This window comes from Notechis scutatus, chromosome Z (genome assembly GCF_049901735.1).
Source record: "Notechis scutatus isolate UNSWTSFEM ecotype Mainland chromosome Z, rNotScu1.2, whole genome shotgun sequence".
NCBI lineage: Eukaryota > Metazoa > Chordata > Lepidosauria > Squamata > Elapidae > Notechis > Notechis scutatus.
The window spans coordinates 64200580-64219843 of record NC_142025.1 but is presented as its reverse complement, the minus strand read 5'-3'; the positions used below and the strand labels follow the sequence as shown (position 1 = coordinate 64219843).

Genomic DNA, 19264 nt, shown 5'->3' with positions numbered 1-19264 from the left:
TAAATACAGATTATAAAATATTTACAATTATTGCTGTAAGATTTAAAAATTATAATCTTCCATTTTCTGCTGCTTCAATGACTTGGATGAACTCTGTGTACAGATTGTGCACGCTGTTTCTTTCTCCTTTTCCCCATTCTTAAAAATCCATAGTATTGTTAAAATGTAGCTAAAACAAACTGGTAACCTGTTCAGTATATGTGCATTTATAAAAAGTCAGATATAGATTAAAATGGGTTAAAAATACAAGGTTAAAAAAAACTTTTTAATTTTGGAAGAGCTCTTTACAGCTGTTGCTGCCTTCCACCATTTTAACTCCCCATCTGGTTCACTTTTATAGACTTTCGATCTGTAGAATATAATGAAAAGTGTATAAACCAAAATCTTTCCATCTATTGTCTGTTCTTTTTCTTCAAAAATTACCTTTTTTTGTTTTGTAACTACCATTCAGATTTTTGCCTTTAATATTTCAGATCACTTGTCTTATAATAATCTCCCCCCTCTCCCACTTTCCTGCCCTATCTGTCTATGAGACTGTTTTGGTTCTGAGCTTCTGTTGTTGGTATCCAAGTAGATTATCTGTCAATCTAACAAGCTAGATAGTTGAGCCATGCCTTCCTGATATACGTCACAAGGCTTGGGGTTGTTGTTTTGCCAGAGATTAGCTACTTTTGGAAACGCCCTCAACTGCACCTTGTGCTGCTATATTAGTAGTTACTGAGTGAAAAATTCTTTTCACTGCTGCAGCTGCGCTTTTCACAAGCTTCTCTTGATGAATTATAAACAGAGGTATTGTTTTCAAGTTAATACTGTATGAATCAGTTTTGTGCTGTTTTTTACCTTTATCTGATAACTTGTATTAAATTCTGAATACTGTACAGGAGAGTTCTGTGCTCCTTAATAGAGAAACAATTTCTATTGTGCTAAGAAGGATTTATATCCTAGAAAAAAATAAGTATTGTAGGATTGAAAGTTAATTTTGTGCTCTAATATAAATTTCCTAGAAATAAACTCTAATAAGTATATATTTGTTTCTGAGTAAGCATTCATAAAACTGCTCTGGTAGTGTTTTAAGCATGGACTATTGAAATATTTATAAAACTCATAATTGGAGCTATTTAGATAAACCTATGTTTACCGTGTTTATGCAGATGAATTCTAAAGATTGGATAATATAGTAGACCATTCCCTAAGCAATTCCCTTGATTTTTGTTGGCAGCCTGCATGCAAGCCCTGAATCTCTGGAGTCTGCTTGTCACCTGTGCAGTTGCAGTAGGAAAGGATCAAGAACCGAAGAAGCAAAGGTGCTTTAAGGTCAGCGCACAGGTACCTTCTTTTTAAAAAAAATGAAGAAAAATTTGGACAAGCCTCTTACCCTAAATTACTAGACTTCAGCATATTCTTGTGTGCATGGCAGATAACAGTTGCAAATCTAGATGATTTAGTTACATCAGATAATATACTAAAGAGGTATTTAACCGTGAGAGTTTTCTTTAGAAAAATCTAAAACACTTACCAAGCATCTTTTTTTATATATATAAATGCATCCTTTCATTCAATAATAATGTCTACAGTATAATGGAATGGAATAACAGAACAGAACAGTACAGAACAGAACAAAACAGGAAGGGATCTTGGAGGTCTTCTAGTCCAGACCCCTACTCAAGCAGAAGTAATACTATTTCAGATTAGATTAGATCAGTTTAGATTACTATGGACTTTACAGCTGAATCTGAACTATATTTCTATCTTTTGCATCATAACAGCAGCTTAACAAATAAAATATATTTTGTGATTGGAAAATTAATATTTATGCTATTTTAAGGTCATGGAACTGTGTTCTTCTCCCAAAGATAATTTAATTTGTTAACAAACATAAAAAATTTAAAGAGCAATTCTGAATATAAACTAGCACATAAATTTTGCAAGTTTATGATCAAGACTTATGAAAACTAACTTGGATGGTTATATTACTTTGCCAGTCTATGTTTTGTTATAAAAATGGAATCATGTTAAAATTATAGATATTTCATAGTGGCTTTGTAACTGGAAAGAGATTTTTAAATGAGATATTTATTATAGTTTTATATTTAAATTAATGTTATCACAGAAGGAAATTTAACCTTTTAATTGTTTTTGTTTTTATTATAAATAAACATGAAACTTGTATTTCCTGTACATTATGGAGTTTTTGATTATTCTGAAAGCTGAAGAGATCTGAGATTTCAGTTGTTATCATATTTCTTTAAAGATGGAAATATAATCTGAAAGTTAAATAGCCTTTATTGAAAGTAAATGTCTTTGTGCTTATTACCATGGTTTCCAATATTTCCAATAGGTCTGGAATAATTGAAATTTAAACAGGATACTAGGGCAAGCAATTGACTAAAAGCCGGTTACCTTTGTAACATTTTCTTTTTAAGCCAGTGCAAAATGTCTATATGATAGCTACTAGAAATGGTGTCTATTTGAGTATTGAGAGTTCATAGTGGGAAAGGTGTGGTAGAAATAAGGCAAATACATTAGGTGGTCCAGCAGTTCTTAGAAGAATGGGGAAAAAAGTCTTATTTATTCCTTATTCTTATTTCCTATTCTGCTCCTATCAATGATAATAAAACTGCTATCAAAAGTCAGGAGCACAATTTTATTCTGTCTTATTCTCTGCTATATAGGGGTATTCCAGAATTCTGAAATGCAGTTGCAAATATAAATAATTTTACTTCATATTTATATTAATAAGATCTCATTTTTCTGACATTTCTTCTGTTTTATTATGTTGTATATGAAGAGGTTTTCATATACATTTTTCATAAAGAAGAGGAAAAGTATATTTCTTTATTATACTTACTAGAAATAAATAAAATGCAATTCAATTTTCATATAGGGTATAACTTGTCTTTCATTGACTTTTAAAGCAATTCTTCATTAGAATAAGCATTAATAAACAGATTACAGCAGTATAAGCTTGCATAAAGACAGGTATCAGTTAATAAATATTCCACTATGTTTGTCCTTCCCTAATAGCCACATTCAGAGTGTCTCCAAAACAGTATCTTGAAGAGCTGAAGTTTTGTCAAATTTTTACTGTTAATCAGTGGTGGTAATCAGCCGGTTGCCACTGGATCGGGTGAACCAGTAAGAAGGATTTGGCGTGGGTTGCCAAACTGGTAGTAACTTCTGGCTGGCCACATCCCCGACCCACCCGCCTGGTCGCCACTTGCTCGCTTGCCCTGCCTGCCCGATGCTCATTTGCTCACCCTGCCCACCCAATGCTGGCACAGCTCGCCCCGCCCAGTCATACCTCCCCTCCTATGAGGCATGCTGGGTCCTCATGGCTTGCCATTCTAGCCTTCCCTTGTGGTGCCTGCACCTCAATTGAACAGCCCTGAGTTGCCTGCTGCTCACAGGTAATTGGCGGGCCCACACACTGTTCCCGGGCTCAGGTGGCTGGCTTCCCACCAGTGTGGCCCCATCCCAGGCAACACTTGCGGCCTAACAAGCTTTCCTCCCCACTTCCTCGGTCTCCAGCTTGCCTGGCTTGCTGGTGGCAGAGAGGAAGGCGAGCCAGGGTTGCCCTGTCACCACTTGGGTCCCCACCAGCCTGGATCTTACCCCCTGCCTGGATTCTCCACAGCTGCTGGGCCTTGCCTGCTAGGGATGGGTGCGGGGAGGTGGTGACCAGGGAGCACGACATTATGCTGCCCACATCGCCCCTTTGCCTGGCGCTTCTTTCCTCTCCTGCCCACCAACCTGCGTACTTTGGGCGAGTGTGGGCAGCTGCTGAGAATGCTGTGAGCGAGCCCTAATGCTGATGGTGGGGAAGGAAGATCTACACCGGGTTTGCTACAATCAGCCAAAGGGCTGCCTGGGGGGGTGAGGTGAGGCTGCCTTTCAGGCCCACCTTTGGCTTCTGTGGGTCCTTCCACGTGGGAGGCCTGAGAGAAAATGCCTCCCCCGAGGGTTGTCTTTTCGCCCATCCGCTGGCCGGGCCGGCCTGGAAGCGGTATGTCCCCTTGTCGCGGGCTGATGCAGGACCCAAGGCTGGGTGGAGGTTGAACAGGTGGCAACCCAGAGCAGGGCCTGAAAGGCAGTCAAGCCTCGCCAGAGCAGATCTTCCTTCCCTGCCATCACCTGTACCTTCCAGCCCATGGAGGTCGCACCAATGTCACAACGGCAGCCTGCACTCTGCCAAAATGCTCGGCCCGGAGATGGAGGGCAGCTGCCCTGGGCAATGCAGGCAGCATAGCTTCATGCTTCCTGGTCACCACGCCTCCCGGCAGGTGAGTTCCAGCAGCTCACAAGTGTGGGTGAGCGCTAGGAGAAAGGGTGAGTGTGGCAACCTTATTCCATCTTTCTGGGTATCCTCGATACTCCTCATTGCCCAAAGAGGCTGTAACTAAACACCCAAACAGAGATAACACTAGAAATTGACAACTACCACTGCTTGAGCAGTGGACCAATAAGGGAGCTCGCTGTTGGGGTCGTGGGGGAAGTTTGTGTAGAAAGATGGTTGGGAAACTAAGAAAAGTTAGCGGGAGTGAAGCAGCAGGGCAAGAGGCAGGGCCGAGCATGCGGCAGGTGAGGGGCTTTGTGTGGGAGTGTGGACTTGGCTTCACTTTCTGGCTTCGCTTCTCACATCTTCCCCGCCGCTCTTGTTTCTTGTCAGGCTGTATTAACTTCTTCTGTTTTTTGTGGTGCCTAATGGTAGGATAGGTAGAAGTTGAACAAATGAAGCTCTTCCTCCCCCCCAACAATTGCCAAAATGATGGCGAGGGAGGGACGGCTGCCCTGGGCGATGCAGGCAGAGTAGCCTCGTGCTTCCTGGTCCCCATGCGTCCTGGTAGGCGAGCCCCAGAAGCTGCCTTAGAATCCGGGCAGGGGATGAGATGTGGGCTGGCAAGGAGCCAAGTGGCAACAGCTCTGACCTGGCTGGCTTGCCTTTCCTTCTGCTACCAGCTGCAGGAGCAAGGTAGCGTTTCAGGCAGTCGGGAAAGCCAAACCGCTCCCTAGCCCAGAGCTGCCGGCGCAGGGGGGCGCAAGGCTGCAGCAGACACCTCACTTGAAGTTCTCAGCCCTTTCCTTTCCCCAAAAGCGGGAGGGGAAGAAGTCTTTGGAAGTCTCAAAGGAGTGGCCCCTTTGTTGGACCCAGAAGCCTTGCCTGCTGGTTTTTCCGGGCAACGCGGGACAGGAGACCAACCAGGAAGAACCCTCGTAAGGAGTGATGGTGCTGGGCACTTGAAAGTTTGTATGTGTGTGTTTGTTTCAGGTGGGTCTCCTCTCCTAGCTTTAGAAGGAGAGAGGAAGGAGGAGGGGAAGGGAGAGAAAGAGAGAGGGAGAGGGGGGAAGAGAGGGGGAAAGAGAGAGAAAGAGAAAGAGAGAGAGAGAAGGAAGAGAGAAGGAAGAAAGAAAAGAAAAGGGAAAGAAAGAAAAAGGGAGAAAGAGAAAGGGATAGATAAAGAAAGATGGGATGGAAGGAAGGGAGGGAAAGAAAGAAAGAGAAGGAGGGAAGGAAGGAGGAGAAAGTAAATGAGATATATGGATGAATGGATGGATAGATACATGGAAAGAGGGAGGGAGGGAGAGAGAAAAAAAGGAAAGGAAGGACACAAACCCTGGTTTCAGAAGACTCTTTGAAATACAGGCATGATATTCTTCCGATTAAAATCAGAATTCCGATTTTTTTGGGAATCGCCCCTCCTTTCCCCCACCCCTTCTTCTCCTCCTTCCCCTCCCCTCGGAGGCCCCGAGTGAGGAGTTGCTGGCGCGGTTCCGCGCGGCTCCAGTCCCGCGTTGCCTCAGGAAGGGAAGCGCGGCGGCGCTTGCAACGGCAGCAGCGGCTCCTGGTTTTGCCTTTCTCTTCCCGAGGCAATGCGGGACTGGAGCCGCGTGAGCTGCGCCGGCGGTAGCAACTCCTGACAGCCCCAGCCGGATACCTGAGCGGAGCCCGGGCGGTGCGGCGGAGGCCGCTGAGCGGCAGGAAAGGGAGCTGGGCCAGCCACAGACCAGCCTCCGTGCAACACGCCGCCGCCCGGCCCGGCGAGGAAAGCAGCGGGCACTCCCGGGCGCGCGGTGGGGGGTCTCTTTGGCCGGCCCCGATTTTTTTTCAGAGCGGAATATCATGCCTGGAAATAGCACAGGAATCTAGGGCAGGAAAGGATCTCGGAGATCATCTTCTAGTCCAAGGGTCTTCAAACTTGGCAAGTTTAAAACTTGTGGACTTCAGCTCCCAGAATTTCTGAGCTAACATGACTGGAGGAGGAATTCTAGGAATTGAAGTCCAAGTGTTAAAGCTGTCAAGTTTGAAGGCCCCTGTTCTAGTCCAACCCTCTGCTCCAGCAGGAGATCCTTACAGAATCATAGAATAACAGAGTTAGAAGGGACCTTGGGAGGCCATCTAGTCCAGCGGTCGCCAACTGGTGGGCTGTGGCACACTGGTGGGCCACAAGAAAAATTTGGTGGGCCTCAGAGAAATCTCACCCCCAGAGCACCTCCCCAAAGCAATTAATCCAGGCTGCACAGAAACATAAGGCTGCACCACCCACATGGCCCATGGGAACCCTCCCCGCCCACTCACTCCTTACCTGGCAAACTTGCCTGCTAAATTGCTTTTTTTCCTTTTTCCGACCATCAGCTCTTCTGCTGTGCCAGGAGATTTAGATTAGCTAGAAAGCAGGAAATTGTTACATTTCTTGTTTTCTAGCTAATCTTTAGTTCTTTGGCTCTACTTTTAAGCACAGCCGAACCTCCCTTAGGACTGAAGGGTCTATTATTCAGTGCAGACTCATGGCAAGCAAATTTTATGTGACAGACTGAGCTAGCTGATGGCAGATAGATAGATCACTAAATGATTCTGTGAATAACTCAATCTGCCTGCCTGCTTTGCCTGATTTTGGCTAAAAGTTGCTCTTTTTTAATAAAAAAATCAATATTTACATACACGGTGTGTTGTGAGTTAATTTTTTGAGTTTGTTTGCTAGCAAATTTTATGAGTTTGTTTGCAAGCAAATTTTATGTGACAGACTGATCTAGCTGATTGGAGATAGATACATCTCTGAATGAACCTGTGATTCTGTGAGCAACTCAATCTGCCTGCCTGCTTTGCCTGATTTTGGGTAAAAGTTGTTTTTTTATATAAAAAATTCAATATGTATATAAATATTTATAATATTCACATACAAGCCATGCCCAGCCAGTCACATGACCACCAAGCCACACCCACAAATTAGGCCATGCCGACAGAACCGGTTAGTGGTCCCTGGGATTTAAAATTATGAATTTGGTGGTCCCTGAGGTCCAAAAGGTTGGCGACCCCTGATCTAGTCCAACCCCCTGCTCCAGCAGGAGACCTTATATCATCTGGAATCTGGATTATTTTGGTGCCTTTAACAGAGGAAAATTGGCAGAGGAGTTTACTAGGACAAGGCTGCCATGCAGGGGAAGGCAGATAGTCCTTCACTTATGACCACAATTGAGCCCAAAATTTTGGTTGCTAAGCAAGAGCGTTGTTAAGTAAGTTTCACCACATTTTACTCAATCCATGATATCTCCTGGGTCTAACAGTCATATGCAGGCTAGGGAAGTAAATCTGAAGGTGTGTGCAATGTTCTAATGTACAGAAGTTATAGTTAAATGTGTGGCAGAAAGTGGACTATAGGTGTGTTTTTCCAAACGCAGTGAGGTTGAATATATATAGTTTTAAAAGATCTGTGTGTGTGTGTGTGTGTGTGTGTGTATACAGGCACACAGTATATATAATAGATAATATATCTTTTTGTGTGCCTATACACACACTATACTATGTAATATGTATGTACACATATGACATCTATACATAGGATTAAATAGTGTATTTTGGATGTTCAGTAGTAGTAAATAAATAGAGAGGGAAATTGTATCTCTGAGGCGAGGAGAGGCCAGGCAAGGTACCCCTTGATGTGAGTGATGTCAAATTGGCCATTACCACCCAGTCACATGACCACCCAGCACGCCCACCTAGTCACATGACCACCAAGCCATGCCCACCAAATAAGCCATGCCCACATAACTTGTAGTAAAAAAAATTGACCCCTACCACTGCTGTTAATCATACTTAATTGTACACGTGCAGCTAAAATCTATCAAAGAATATTATAGATGTACAATTTTGAGATTCCCTCTAATTAAACTCTGCATATGGCACCTTTCGATTGCTATTTTTATGTATAAATGTTTAGTTAAATACTCTTGATTTTTCATAGTATATTTAAGCCAATATTAATTTCAGTTTCTTTATAAAATGGCTAAGACCATTTTTCAGCCTTTATTTATTCTTGTTATATGTTTAAATAGTTTGTAATTATTCTATTGCTGCAGGGTGATTTTTTTTTAATTAAATATATGGTTGCAACAATTTGTCAGTAATCCCATCTGAGTTTCTCAAGCAAATTAACTTCAGCAAATTAATTTCAGCAAAAAAAATAATGCACTATCCTACTTTTTCATGTAAATATGTGATTTTTACTACCTAAAAAACAGTTTTTTTATATAAATAAATGGTATTACTTTCTAAGTGATTTAGGAGACCTATTATTTTAAAATTTTACCTTTTCATTTCTATCTAATTCTACCACCCTTGTAGCAATTAATAAAGTAATTCAGAAAGTTGTAATGATAGAATAAGTTTGTTTGTTTATTGATTGATTGAATTTATATTTCCCCCTATTTGCCCATGGCAACTCAAGGCAGCTTACACAATATTAAACCACATTTAAAACAATAAAACTAATAAAAGGAATCAAATAAATTAATATAGTATAATATGATAAAATCATCCCCTGGCCTGGCGACAGTAGATCACATGAGCCATTTAATGGACTCCATCCTACTCTGGGTTCCACAGGCTTGCTGGCAGAACCAGGTCTTCAGCCCCTTCTGGAAGAGTATTGAGTGTTTTAATCACTTGAGGGAATGATGTTCCAGAGAGAAGGAGACACCATGAGAAGGCCCTTCTTCTGGATCCCACCAGGTGTATCTCCCTCAGCATTTCCTGCCTCCCCGGTCTGATGAGCCAGGTAGACGTGACCAGCAAGAGACGATCCTTCAGATAACCTCGTCCCAAACCATGGAGGGTTTTAAAGGTGACAACCAGCACCTTGAATTGCACCCAGAAGCAAATTGGCAGCCAATGCAACTCCCGCAAGAGAGGTGATACATGTGCACACCAGAATCTGCACAAAACCATGCGGGCCACTGCATTTTGCACCAACTGAAGCTTCTGGATGCTCTTCAAGAGCAGCCGCATGTAGAGCATGTTGTAGTAGTCAAGACAAGAAAGTGACAAGGGCATGAGTGACTGTGAGTAAGGATTGTTGGTCCAGGAAAGGGCATATTCTCCTGAGAGCCGTTCGGATCATCCAGAGAGTGGGAGGTGCTTCAGTCTGCGTCGTTGAAGGCTGAGATCGGCCACGGCCGCTTCCTTCTTCACCAGATCTTCGATCCGGTGGCTCCGTCAACTGAAGCAGCATGTTCCCCCCTCTAATACAAGGGCTCACCAAGACATTGCAAAATTGACGGCCGCGGCAGACTTCTCGGCCGACGCCACCTACCACGCGGTTAAGTTCTCCGCCCGAGCAATAACCTCTCATGTTACAGCTCGCCGCCTGCTCTGGCTCAAGCACTGGCAGGCGGACGTAAAAAACAAGGTTAAGCTGGCCACTGCCCCCATAAAAGGGGACAAACTATTTGGCACCGCTCTGGAGCCATTGCTATCCGAAACCCGAAGCAAGAAAAAATTTCTCCCTCCCCTCTTTCGGAGGTCAGAGTCAAGAGCCCCTCAGCCATTTTGGAGATGTTCCTCCCGACCCTTCTACCAGTCTCCTTTCCCGCCTAGGTACCCGAGGCCCCACTCCTTCCGGCCATTCCAGCCCCAGGATCGAGCCAATCCGGGTGACAGGAACAGGAGGGGCGGCAGCTACAGGCGTCCCTTCAAGGGTTCAGGAGGGAAGCCTTTCCGGCGAACGCCTCAAGCACTTCGCTGACCGATGGGACTCCTCCACTTCCGATGCCTGGGTCCGAGACACCATCAGACTTGGTCTCACGCTTGAATTTCAGCGCGCCCCCTGACTTCTTTATGGCATCCCCCCTCGAGGGATCCCACAAACACAACTTAATGGATTCAGCAATCCATCATCTCCTCAATATACAGGCCATTCAACCCGTCCCACCATCCCAGCGGGGGCAGGGGTTTTACTCCCACCTCTTCGTGGTCCCCAAATCCTCAGGTGGATGGAGGGCCATCCTAGACCTGAAACGCCTTAACCGTTACCTGGTCTACCACTGGTTCAAGATGCACACCCTACAGTCCATTCTACTGGGCATCAGGCAGGGGGACTGGCTATCCTCCATAGACCTTTCAGAGGCGTATCTTCACATCCCAATCCGGCCCTCCCATTTCAAATTCCTCAGGTTCTGCTACAACCATCGCCACTTCCAATATGTGGCCCTTCCCTTTGGCTGGCCTCTGCCCGAGAACCTTCACTAAGGTCCTCGCGGCTCTGGCGGCCCATCTCAGGAACCCTCCCAGTTCGTCTCCATTGTTACCTGGGTGACATCCTCATCCTGTCTCACTCCAGACTCCAAGCAGAGAAGGATATCAGAGCTACTCTCTCTGCCCTCCCAAGACCATGGGTTCCTAGTTAACTGGCAAAAGAGCCAACTGTTACCATCTACACGGATCACCCACTTGGGGTCCGTCATTGACTCAGTTCAAGGTAAAGTTTTCCTTTCCTCCGAGAGATTCCTTAGCATCCAGGAAACTGTCAAACATATCAGACGATCAAGGAAGGTAACAATTTTAGAATTGTCTAAATTACTGGGTAAAATGGTCTCATGTATCTCCATTGTTCCCTGGGCCCGTTTACACACTAGATCCCTACAGTGGTTCCTGCTCCCGTTCCAAAGGACCGGCAGAAGCAATTCAAAGGCCACGGTCAAGGTGCCTTCAAGGGTCCTCACGTCTCTCCTCTGGTGGACCAGTCCCGCCATCAACAAGGGCCATTGCTTCAAGGAGCCCCAACGCCTCACCCCTCACCACAGACGCCAGCCTGTCCGGATGGAGCGCTCACATCCACTCGCTCTCAATACAGGGCAGATGGTCACAGGTAGAACGGAATGCAGTATAAACTGGTTGGAACTCCGCGCCATCCACCTGGCCCTGCGCAACTTCCTCCCTCACGTACGCGGGCAGCATGTCCTTATACTCACGGACAACGTCACCGCCAAGGCTCACGTCAACCGACAAGGGGGCACCCAGTCTATATGTTTGATGAGAGAGGCCGAGCGCCTCTGCCGTTGGGCGGAGTGCAACCTCCTCTCCCTCAAAGTCGAACACATCTCAGGGGACTCAAACACCCAAGCAGATTGGCTAAGCAGGACCACGGTGGACCAGTCCAAGTGGCGTATCCACCCGTCACTATTCAGGGAGGCGACCAGGATGTTCGGTCTCCCATTAGTAGACCTCTTCGCATCCCCGCTCAACACGCAACTCCCCAGGTTTTTCTCGAGGTACCCCTCCCATGGGGCCGAGAATCACAACGCCCTCCGTTGCCCCTGGCCCACAGGGCTTCTATATGCATTCCCTCCATTAGCCCTGGTCCCCAGAGTCATCCAGAAGCTCATCTCCGAGAAAGCAGAGTTGATTCTAGTGGCACCCTACTGGCCCAGACGCCCATGGTTTGCGGACCTCCGCAACTTATCGGTGGCCCCTCCCTGGAAAATCCCCTCAAACAGGATATCCCTTTCCCAGGGGCCCCTCCAACACCCGGACCCTCAGTGGCTCCAGTTAGCCGTTTGGAGGTTGAGCGGGAACGTCTAAGAAAGGAGCAGTTTTCTGACCAGGTTATTGATACCATTTTAGCCGCCAGGCGGCCTTCAACAACCCGAATATACAATGCCACTTGGAATGGTTTCTGCAAGTGGTGCCATAGTCTCCAGGTCAACCCACTTTCACCTTCCATCGCTCAAGTTTTGGAGTTTCTCCAAGAGGGCCTGAGGAAAGGTCTTTCCCCAAACACCCTGAGGCGTCAGGTCGCAGCCCTCTCAACAGTCATTGCTTGTGATAATCTGGGTTCCCTCTCCCTCCACCCTCGCATTCGGGCATTCCTCAGAGGAGCCACTAACTTGTGTCCCCCAACCATACACCGATACCCTACCTGGGACCTCAATAAGGTCCTGGTGTCCCTTACTAAACACCCCTTTGAGCCTCTCAGGGAATCCTCACTCCAGTTCCTAACATTCAAGGTCGTGTTCCTGGTGGCCATTACTTCGGCTCGCCGAATATCGGAGTTAGCAGCCTTGTCGGTGAGGAAGGACCTTTGCATTTTCCATGCCGACCGGGTGGTTCTCCGACCGGACCCTACCTTCTTGCCCAAGGTCAACTCGGCCTTCCACAGGGCACAGGAACTCACACTTCCGAACTTCTGCCCCAATCCCTTGCGGGAAAGGGAGAAGCTTTGGCACACCCTGGACATAAGACGGGCCCTCCGCATTTACATCAAGCGTACCCAACCCTTCAGGAGGTCCAAATCCCTATTCCTTTCCTTTCAGCCCAAATCATTAAGCCACAAAGTGTCCCCGTCAACCATCGGCCGCTGGATTAGAGCTACTATTTCCAAGGCTTATTTGTCCCAGGCTCTGCCGGTACCCAGAGGGATAACAGCACACTCCACCAGAAGTGCAGCCACCTCGCCAGCTTGGGCCACCCAGGCTCCAATTGCTGATATTTGTCGGGCGGCCACTTGGGCCTCCCCATCTCCTTTCATTAGACATTATAAGATCGACATATTTGCCTCGGCGGAGGCTTCGTTTGGTAGACGAGTTCTCCAGTGAGTCCTCAAGGAACCGCAGAGATTACAGAACCAGACGGAGTCCCTCCCGTAGGACAGCCAAGCTTTGGTATGTCCCACTCTCTGGATGATCCGAACGGCTCTCAGGAGAATGGGCGTTGGACCTTACCTGACACGCCATTTCTCTGGAGCCGTGAGGATCATCCAGCCCCACCTTTATTATTTCACCGTCTGGTGGGGTCTTGTTTCAGCCAATGAACTTTTTAGCATAGGAAGATGAGAGCACGATCTTCTTTTCACTCTCTCGACTTCGCGTAAACTGGGGAACAAGGGAGCCACGTGATGGAGGGCGGAGCGTTCCTCAGTAATTAAGCTCAGCCTTCAACGACGCAGACTGAAGCACCTCCCACTCTCTGGATGATCCTCATCCCCAGAGAAATGGCGTGTCAGGTAAGGACCAACGCCCAATTGGTGTACAACCCACAGTTGCACAAAGGTCATCATGGCCACAACCACCACCTCTCTTCAAGCAGAAGTCGTGAGTCTAGGAGAATACCCAGATTATACACAGGATCTGTTCGGCATAGTGCCACCCCATCCAAGACCAAAGGTGGCAATTCTCCCTCAGCCAATGAACCCCAAATCCAGAGTCGCTCAGTCTTGCCAGGGTTTAGTTTCAACCCGTTGTTCGCCATCCAGACCCTAACAGCCTCCAGGCACTGTGAGAGGGAGGATATGGCATCGCTTAACTCTTTCTTTCTGTTTTTGTTAGCAAACTTTAGGAATTAAGACTCTAGGAATTTGGGGGAATAATGTGAGTAAAATATTTGACAGTGTTTACAATCATAGTACATTTCAGCCTGGGATCCTTGATTTATACCACTAAATCCTGCTGTATTATACCTGTACACCTTAGATAAGAATGCCTAAAGTGAGAAACAAAGAAAGAAAAAGATAGTATAATTTTGATTTAAAGGATGCGTATTAATTTTCTTCCAATGCTCTTCCGTTATGTAAACTCAGACAAGAAATCTAAACCAGAAACAAGATTTTGGTATGGTTTCAGCTTAGTGTACTTTCCTCCAGGGATATTTTATGAAAATGTAGTCTACTGATAAAACTGTAAATCTATTAAACTAATATAGAGAGAAAATGTTTTATAGATTACTTTTATAAGAATAAGTTAAAATAAGTTCTTTTTCCTGTATTTATGCCAGAGGGAAAATATTTAAGGACAGATAATTTTGAAAATACTTAAGCATTTGGATCTTTATCCAGAGGTGGGCTGCTGCAGGTTCAGACTGGTCTGCCTGAACCCCTTGTTCTGATTCTGCATGGTTCAGAGAACCGGCAAAGCCGTTTTCAAGCCATTTTTCAGGCCTGAAAAATGGCTTGTTTGGGGGCTGTTTTCAGGCTGATTTTGGCCGGAAACACAGCTTAGAAATCACCCAAAACATGGCCCCAAAACTCCCCAAAAATGAAAATGGGCAGGGCTGGACTAGCCAGTGATGGGATTAGTGTTGTGGTTAGCCGGCAGCAGGTACAGACAGCTGAGGAGAGCGAGGACTCAGATGAGGGGCCAGGACCATTAGGGAGTGGATTGCTGCCTTCAGAGATTGTGGGGGCTAGCAGCAGTGATGAGGAGGTTCCTGAGGAGCCTGTGCCAAGTGCACGTGCACGAAGGATTGCTCGGAGGAAAGAGCAGTTACAACAGCATGGGCGACTCGGGAGTAAGGCTGCAAGGTAATGGCCCCTCCTTCAAGAAGATAAAAGCCAGCTGTGAAATTAACCTTTGCAGAAGGCAAAAAAGTTTTGAACTCAGCCTCGTGGACATTACAGCTGGTATTTGAAGACTCTTCTAAACTATTTCTTATCTGTCGTTTTTTGTCAGACTTGAAAAAAACTTGGCAACGCTCTTTCTTGTCGGAGCTAATTAGTTGGAAGCAGCCTTTTATCTGTGAAGAAACAGGATTCTTAGCTGAAACTTAAACAGATTATACTGCTGCTTTTGTCTTGTGTTTGCTTTCTTGGAACCAGGTTTGAGTCAGAACAATTAGCCCCAACTAGCTGAATCCTACTTGTTCCTTTGAGGCAAGTGGCCGGGAGGCAGGGCTGGGTGTGATAAGTGACATCACTTACCCAGTCGCATGACCAACCAGCCACGTCTACCCAGCCAGAGAACCGGTTGTTAAAAAAATTGCAGCCCACCACTACCTTTATCTATTTTGAAAATTTTTAAAAATAATATCGTAAGCCCTGATTATCTTTCTTCAAAATATATGCTATGTTATTTTTAGAAAGATATCACTGAAAGGTTATGCATTTTCTCTGCTAAAGCTTTCATTGAATTCTGCCAATGCTCATATGGTTCTTTTCTCCCATCTCCTTCTAATTTGTTTTTACACTATACTGTTTTACCTAAATGCTACTTAGATTACTCCATAATTGTGGCCCTAAACAACAAATGTGTGCTCTCTTATCCATTATTTTTGAGAAACAGTAATAAAAAGAAAATGCCAGAGTAAGCCTGCATGAATATTCAGGAACAACACTGATATTATATTTTTATGAATATTTTTGGAATGTTAAATTGTAATGGATGCAAATATAAACCATCATATATATTTCATATAGACCTTTTATAATTTATCCATCAGCTGGATAAATTTCTATCACTTTTATATAATTTTGGTAAAGTTCTTAAATCTTTTAAAGCAGTGGTTGTCAACCAGTGGGCTGCAGCCCATTGGTGGTCCGTGAGAAAATTTTGGTGGGCTGCAGAGAAATGTCCCCCCAAAGCAATTAATCCACGCTGCACCCACCTGCTGGCTCCCACCTTTCAGCCGAGCGCAAATCTGCAAAAAGCAGCACAGCCCTCACCAGCCAGGATGAGGTAATGTGCTGTTGCAGAAAGAGGAGGCTGGCGGCACAGGCGGGCTAAAGCAGCGATGGAGATGGCCGGAAGGTGCAGGAGCACTGTGCTACTTGCATTTGTGCAGCACTTCCGCACCTTCCAGCTCGCCTCTCCTGGCCTGGAAGGCTGCAGGCTGTAGGGACAGCCCAGGAAAAGTACTGGCTGGTGGTGATGGGAGGGGGCGGAGTGGGCAAGTCTGCGCTCACCATCCAATTCAGAGGTCCAGAATGGAGCGTCGGTGTCAGTTTCCTTGTCCCTCTGGGTGCTCTGCTCTGCTGCCGCCCCCCCCCCCCACAGCCCCAGCCATCGCTGCCTGGGGAAAGCACAGGAAAAGTGAGCAGAAACATAGTTCTCACTGGGGCGAAAGAGTGGAGATCGAGGAAAGCACAGGCAAGAGAAGACAGAAGCTGCCGCCTTTGAAAAGTGCTGCTTTCTGTTGCCTGCGCCTTCCAATCTCCGCTCTTTCCCCCCAGCGAGATCTCTGTTTCAGCTTGCTTGCTCTTCGGGGGCAGCAGGGATGTCAGGGCTGCTCTCCCCCCAGCAAGCCAGGCCTGGAGGAACTTGAAGAATTGCAGATGAGTGCCGGAGAAAGGCATGTTGGAAAAGCCAATACGCATTTCCAGCACGTTCTGCTGATTGAGTGGGTGGAAGGGAGCAGGGGGAAGGATAGGAGGGAAGGAGAAGCCCAGTTGGCTTTCTTTTGTCATGGGGGGGAGACCAAATGCACAGACCAAAAGAGTGCCAAGGAAGATGGGCTCCTAATAACCAGCCTGTTTGTGCAGGTGAGAGCTCAAGCTTTTCTGGGCTCAACACCCACCCCCTTCGGCCTCCACATGGGAGGGACCCTTTTCTGCTTGGAAGTTGTGGGAGAAACCTGGAGCTTAGCCTTGGGGAGTCTTCTTCTTATGTGGAAGCCAATGGGGGGGGGGTTGTTGCTTGGTTATTAGAAGCCAGTCTTCGTAGGAGCTTCCAGCCCTGCCCCCCTGCCCTGCCCCAACTCCAGGCAGCCACACCTGGCAAAGGAAGGAGAGGTTTCCTCTGATTTGTTGAATACATAAGGTGAATATGCATATGAAACTGTGTCTGTATGGAAATGTGATAACCCGGAACGATGCTGTACTCAAATAAGATGTTTTATTTGTTTTGTTAAAACTCAATAAAACTTTATTTTAAAAAAAGAAATTATGAAAAAGTGACTTACCACCAGTCTACATACTTATGACCAGCCCTGACACTTATGACCATTGTGGTTCCTCCAGTCACATGATCAAAATTCAGGCGCTTAGCAGCTGGCATTTATTTGCAACAATTGTAGTATCCTGCAATCACATGGTTTTGACATGGGATCTTCCCAGCTGGCTTCCAGCAAGCAAAATCAATAGGGAAAGCTGGATTCACTTAACCTCATGATTTATTTAATGACTGATTCACTTATGAGATGGCTCTGCTTTTGTTCCATTTGAGGGGAAACCGGTTCCTCCCCGTCCAGATCTTCCCAGCCCCCAGGCACCATGTGGCTTCTTATATCCTCCTTCTTCCCCCCCCCAAAAAAAAAGATGAGAGAGGCCCCTCCTTTCCCTTAGCTTTGACCCACAGGTATGATTAAGCATTTACGATTTTGTTACAATTAAATAAGCATTTATATATATAGTATATATGTTTGTATGTATGTGTGTACATGTATATGTATATGTGTGTATATATGTGTGTGTGTGTCTAGAACTACAAATTTAATAAGCCAATTAATTGTTAGATAAACAAGAATCATGTCATCCTTCCTCAAATGATAATCTTATCATGCCATTATAGCATTATGTATGTTCTTATTAACAATAATACGACTGCTGATGATCTAATTGTTTGTCACTCCTACTTGAAGTAAATAATAGAGATGTGCACTGGAGAAGTCTTTTCTTGGAAGACATGCTTGAAGCATCGAATTTTGAATTCTTTTTGTATTGATTTTCTCCCATATGATTTGTTGGGAATATAAGATACTGGTAGTATTTATTGTTGTATGTTATAAATAAATGGTGTATTTATAGTATATAGAAAACTATGAATGAAATCCAGGGAGATGTGAATATTCAGACCTGTACTCATATTCATAATAAATCAGAGTTGAATCAAATATCAATAGTAACCTATAACTATTTTTAAATTTAAATTTTTCATGTTAAATTGTACTATTAATATATCTGCATACACCATTGTGGTAACAGCAGTACCAGCATTATGTTTGATATCTTCAGAAATTTTAATATATTTATAACTACTGTATCTGTTCTGTAAAAGATAGGCTGATTGTATAATTTATGCCTGTGTTGAATTAATATGTCCTCTGCTTTTCCTATTTAAAAGTATATTAGTTTTTACGTTCTTTACTATGGTAACATTTTTCCATACTAGAGTCACTTACTTACCTTAATAAATATTTATATGTAAAATTAATATTCAGATTTTTACTTTTTTTCAGATGCCAGAATTTCAGAAGAAAACTGTCCATATCAAAGACCCAGAAAGGGTAGAAGAAATCATCTGTGGTCTCATCAAAGGAGGAGCTACCAAACTTCAAGTAAAGAGCAAACATTGTTATAAAAATTAAGAATATGAAATGCTTATTGGTATCATCATAGACAAAATCAGCTGCTTCTTGTTTCACTTTGGAACCCAGTATGAAGCAGGATTATATTTACTAAGTAAACTATCATGCATGAACCAAAAGCTTCAGTCAGTGCATTTTATCTAATGACAACCCTCTATTGACTTTTCGGAGAGATGGTTCCATTTATATCTGAATTTATATCATATGAATCAGTTTATATCTTTGATATAATTACAGAATTGCAGTAAAGGACACATTTTAGTAGCTTGATAAATCTCCAAATGGTCAAGTAGGTCATGAATGGTGAATGAAACTGAAATGAAAAACGTAGGCTGCAGCTTGAATTCTTCTAAGTTAAAAAGCTGGATATTAACTTTTTAACTTATGTACCTCCATAAATTAAATTAAATGTTTACATTTTTATCTTTTAACCATATTTTTAAAAGTCTTCTTTGGTTTATTTGTAGACATCATTGTTATACAGGACACTGTACTTAGAAATGCCTTTACTTTAATAATCCAAAGGGTATGCCTCTGTATGCAAGACTTTCTGTCTAATTTATTCTACTTTTTAAATTAATTTGGAAAGCAAAACATCACTCCTTATTTCTGTTTCCAAGGATAACTGGGATCCACATAAGGTGAAAAAACATTTTTGGAAAATAAAATAGTAAGTGGCTACATCAAATGCTTAAGTGGAAAGTGTGCCTACTTCCAAAAAATAAGATAAAGTAGGAGCCTAATAGGGATTATAGGTAGCAACTTCACAAACTTGTCTTCTGGAAAATGGTTCTTTAGTCCTTTAATCAAGGATTCCTAAATTCATTTGTACACCAAGATTTACACATCATACTGGCACTGGCTATTTCACTACACACTAAATAAATCCAGTCAAATGTGATATGGCTTAATATAATGCTTCTG

At 44.4% G+C, this 19264-nt stretch overlaps 1 protein-coding gene across 10 annotated transcripts in view; it reads left to right on the top strand.

The window, feature by feature from the left end:
- Positions 1 to 19264, top strand: part of NT5C3A (5'-nucleotidase, cytosolic IIIA) — a 118353-nt gene that overhangs the window by 49343 nt on the left and 49746 nt on the right. For 2 of the 10 annotated variants that reach the window (XM_087946220.1, XM_087946213.1), the window contains exons 2-3: positions 1220 to 1314; positions 18212 to 18310. In XM_087946220.1, coding sequence (XP_087802346.1) covers positions 1225 to 1314; positions 18212 to 18310 — 189 coding nt within the window. In that variant the 5' untranslated portion in view covers positions 1220 to 1224. Of the gene's footprint in view, positions 1 to 663; positions 803 to 1219; positions 1327 to 18211; positions 18311 to 19264 lie in introns of those variants that run through there. The other 8 variants (XM_087946217.1, XM_087946212.1, XM_087946214.1 and 5 more) reach the window with 6 other exon arrangements.